Genomic DNA, 3188 nt, shown 5'->3' with positions numbered 1-3188 from the left:
TGAACATTGTAAGACATTGTATTTTTTTACTTTACATTTATCTTGGAAGTGTTGGTCACTAATTAATCTATAAATTAATATTGTTGAATCTGAAACATTTGAAGAGTTTATAAAATATTTCCACAGTGCCTACATACAAGCAGAAAGCTGAAACGAAGGAAATTTACTTGGTATTAAGATTTTTTTTTGCTTCGCTAATGTGAAGATTTGCTGCTTTTCCTTTGAATAAGTCTGATAACTTTAATTCGGTTTTAAGGTTTGAAGAATTGGTTGAACAAAATAAGCGTTGTGAAAGTGGTTTGAAGAATTGGTTGAACAAAATAAGCGTTGTGAAAGTGTCTGTAACCGCATTTCTCACTATTTTGTGATTTTGTTTACAAAGCAATCAATTAAATAATGGAGAAAATAATCAGTCTATTAATAAACCGTGAAATTAATCATTAGTTAGAGCCATATATAAAATATACTGCAGCAGTAACATGTTATTTAGTATTTAGTAATAGTCTCACTGCAGGATTATTTTCACAGTTAGATGTTCATTCTGTCTTGGTCTTCACACTTTCCTCTGATGTGACTGCAAATCAGACCAACACCACCTCTACAGCAATCGAGTTATAGGATTGTTATTTAGTTATTGTGCTGTTTTTTGTCTCATGTTATGGAAGATTTCTGTTTTTCACTTTTTCTGGTTCCTCAAGCTCTCTGAAATTAAAGTTTTGTCAAAGTTGATGTACTCAGAACAAGGATGTGAACTTCTGGAGGACTCCATCTGGTGTTGGTTTAACGTCATAATGTTAAGACTGGTTACACTGTGCTCTGACATCAGGACTCTAAGGACTGCAGAGCCAATTGGTTGTTGCTAAAGATGTAAATCTTGAAAAAATATCTGTCACCGGGTGGTGTGAATGAAGCGGAGGACTCAGTGCACACATTGGAGGCAGATGTCACGGTTCAGTGAACTGAGCAGCCTTATCATATGACGGCCAAAATATCTTGTTAATTTGACTTTGCAGGTCACACTAAGTTGTCACTGCAGACGCTGTCAGTTCAACAGTCGTTCCCTCCTCTTCCATTTTTCTCCTCTGCCAGGCTGGATCTTCAGCAGGACGACAAAGGACGGACAAACGCTGGAACAAACGAGACGAGTAAGTTCACACACTCCCACTATCATCAGGACAAGTACAGGACACATTTTAGGACTCTTTGGACCTAAAACATCAGTGGAACATGTGGCATATTGAGTGACACTGACCTGTCTGAAGGTTCCTGGTGTCAAACACATCTGTCCAGCTGCCCACAGTGGCACCATGAGAACAGAGGAGAGTGTCATGGTCCATCCCAGTGCGTACGCCCAGTCGGGGTAAATGTACGAGTCATTAATGCTGAGGTGTTTGTATTCAACCATGTACAGGATGAAGGAACTCTGTGAATGTGAGGAGATGTTTCTTTGATCCATGCACATAATATCACGTGTTGGCAAAGCATAGATCACAGTCACACATACTTATTTATCAAACCAGTTATACTGGTTTAATAAATCTCACTCCAATTTGATAAACTGTCTAGCATGTCTTGTTAGAAAAATATACCTACATTTAGTTTCTGTTCAAACCTTTCTGACTCACCAGGTGACAGCAGAGGAATGATGTATTCCAGCACAGTTTGAAGAAAACAGAAGGTCTTTGTCGGTCATGTCTTCGATGATGTTCATAACACGATCAGCACCTGAGTAGAAATTCATAGACTGTACATGAGACTTTTTTAAAGTAGATTAACTTCTTATTAGTAGAACAGTATTGTATGTAAAATTAGACGAACAAGGAGGAAGGAGAAACAATCTCATCAACCATTGGTTAACATTCAGGCAATGAAGCCAGTCTGACCAAAGCTATAATGAAATCAGTGCTTCTATTCATCCTAACATAAAAAAACACATAACCTCATGACTGATTATTAGAAATAAATAAGGCACAGTTTGATACAGATTGTATCATGAGGTCAGATATGATATAAATGCTTATGCTTACCAAAACACCAGGCCAGAGCCAGGCACTCAGACAAAGCTATGAAATCATTACAAGCTCTTGTACAGGCATAATAATCAACAAGCTGGAATATGTAAATCCCTCCCTGCAGAAGAAAGAGCGAGATTTAAATATGAGAGTTTCACAACAATTTATGACAAACATTAACAAACATTAAATTTAGTCATTTAGCTGATTTTATCCAAAGCAACTAAAAAAACTAGAAAACAATCAAGGTACTAGGATGAGGATATATTAGTGCAACAATGAGTACTGTGACAGTTCAGAGGGGGCTAGATTTATCATGTGCAGTTGTTGGTAGTGCTAGGGGAGGAGTACCTCTGAAGAGCTGAGTCTCAGAGGTTTTTGAAGGGACGCACCGCTATGGAGGAACACCAATACAACAATAGTTGTCAATGTAGGGATATAGTTGTATTAGTAGAACAATACTGTATTTCCATTGATGTATTTTTTTCTCACCTCAGTGACAAACATCAGATGTAAGAGGAAGAAGTTCAAGCAGATGATGAGGGCAAAGATCCGTGTCTTCCAGTTTTATGAAACTGCTTCGGAAACATGTCACATACTGAGGTGATAAGAGTCTCAACATTCACAAACTGGGGATAAAATAGAAGAGAGAAAATATTATATTTTTTTCTTCAATGCATTGGTAATTTATCAATAGGTAACAGCTAAACATCTTACATGTTGTCAACAACTGAGAAAAAAGAGCATCAGGAAAAAGCAGACAGTCCAGAACTGTGGCAAAGGCATCAAGCGTTGCCTGAGGGTAAGTGATGAAGGCCAAACCTGGACCTGTGAACAATGAAACAAGTTAGAGAAAGTTATTAAATCTGGACTTAATGTGGAATTTGGCCAGCATGTCATATCAAATATTTATCTATACTGACTCGGCTACAGCGTCGACAGTAACACCCTGTTTCTGAGCCATGAATCCAAGTACAGAAGAAGACACAATCCAGCAACAAAACTGGTCCCACTGTTCAGCAGACAGAGCCAGAAGCAGTCCCTAGAGGTCACGAAAGACAAGAGCCACTGACAAAAACAGGATATTCCTGTGGGACATGTGCAAAGTGAATTTCTTTGTAGTGTACTGTCCTTTTAATTAGTCTACTGTCTCACAACAGCTTATACATCGCGCAC

The 3188-nt window shown here is 38.2% G+C and overlaps 1 protein-coding gene across 1 annotated transcript in view; it reads right to left on the bottom strand.

Moving 5' to 3' along the window:
- Positions 1 to 1019: 1019 nt before the first annotated feature.
- The window catches only part of LOC104932576 (sodium- and chloride-dependent GABA transporter 3), a 7580-nt gene continuing 5411 nt past the window's right edge, over positions 1020 to 3188 (bottom strand). Inside the window, 4 exon segments of the mRNA XM_027291579.1 lie at positions 1020 to 1127; positions 1253 to 1423; positions 1626 to 1684; positions 1687 to 1725. Coding sequence (XP_027147380.1) covers positions 1020 to 1127; positions 1253 to 1423; positions 1626 to 1684; positions 1687 to 1725 — 377 coding nt within the window.

This window comes from Larimichthys crocea, chromosome II (assembly GCF_000972845.2).
Source record: "Larimichthys crocea isolate SSNF chromosome II, L_crocea_2.0, whole genome shotgun sequence".
Lineage (NCBI taxonomy): Eukaryota > Metazoa > Chordata > Actinopteri > Sciaenidae > Larimichthys > Larimichthys crocea.
This window is presented reverse-complemented; position numbering and strand designations above follow the sequence as displayed.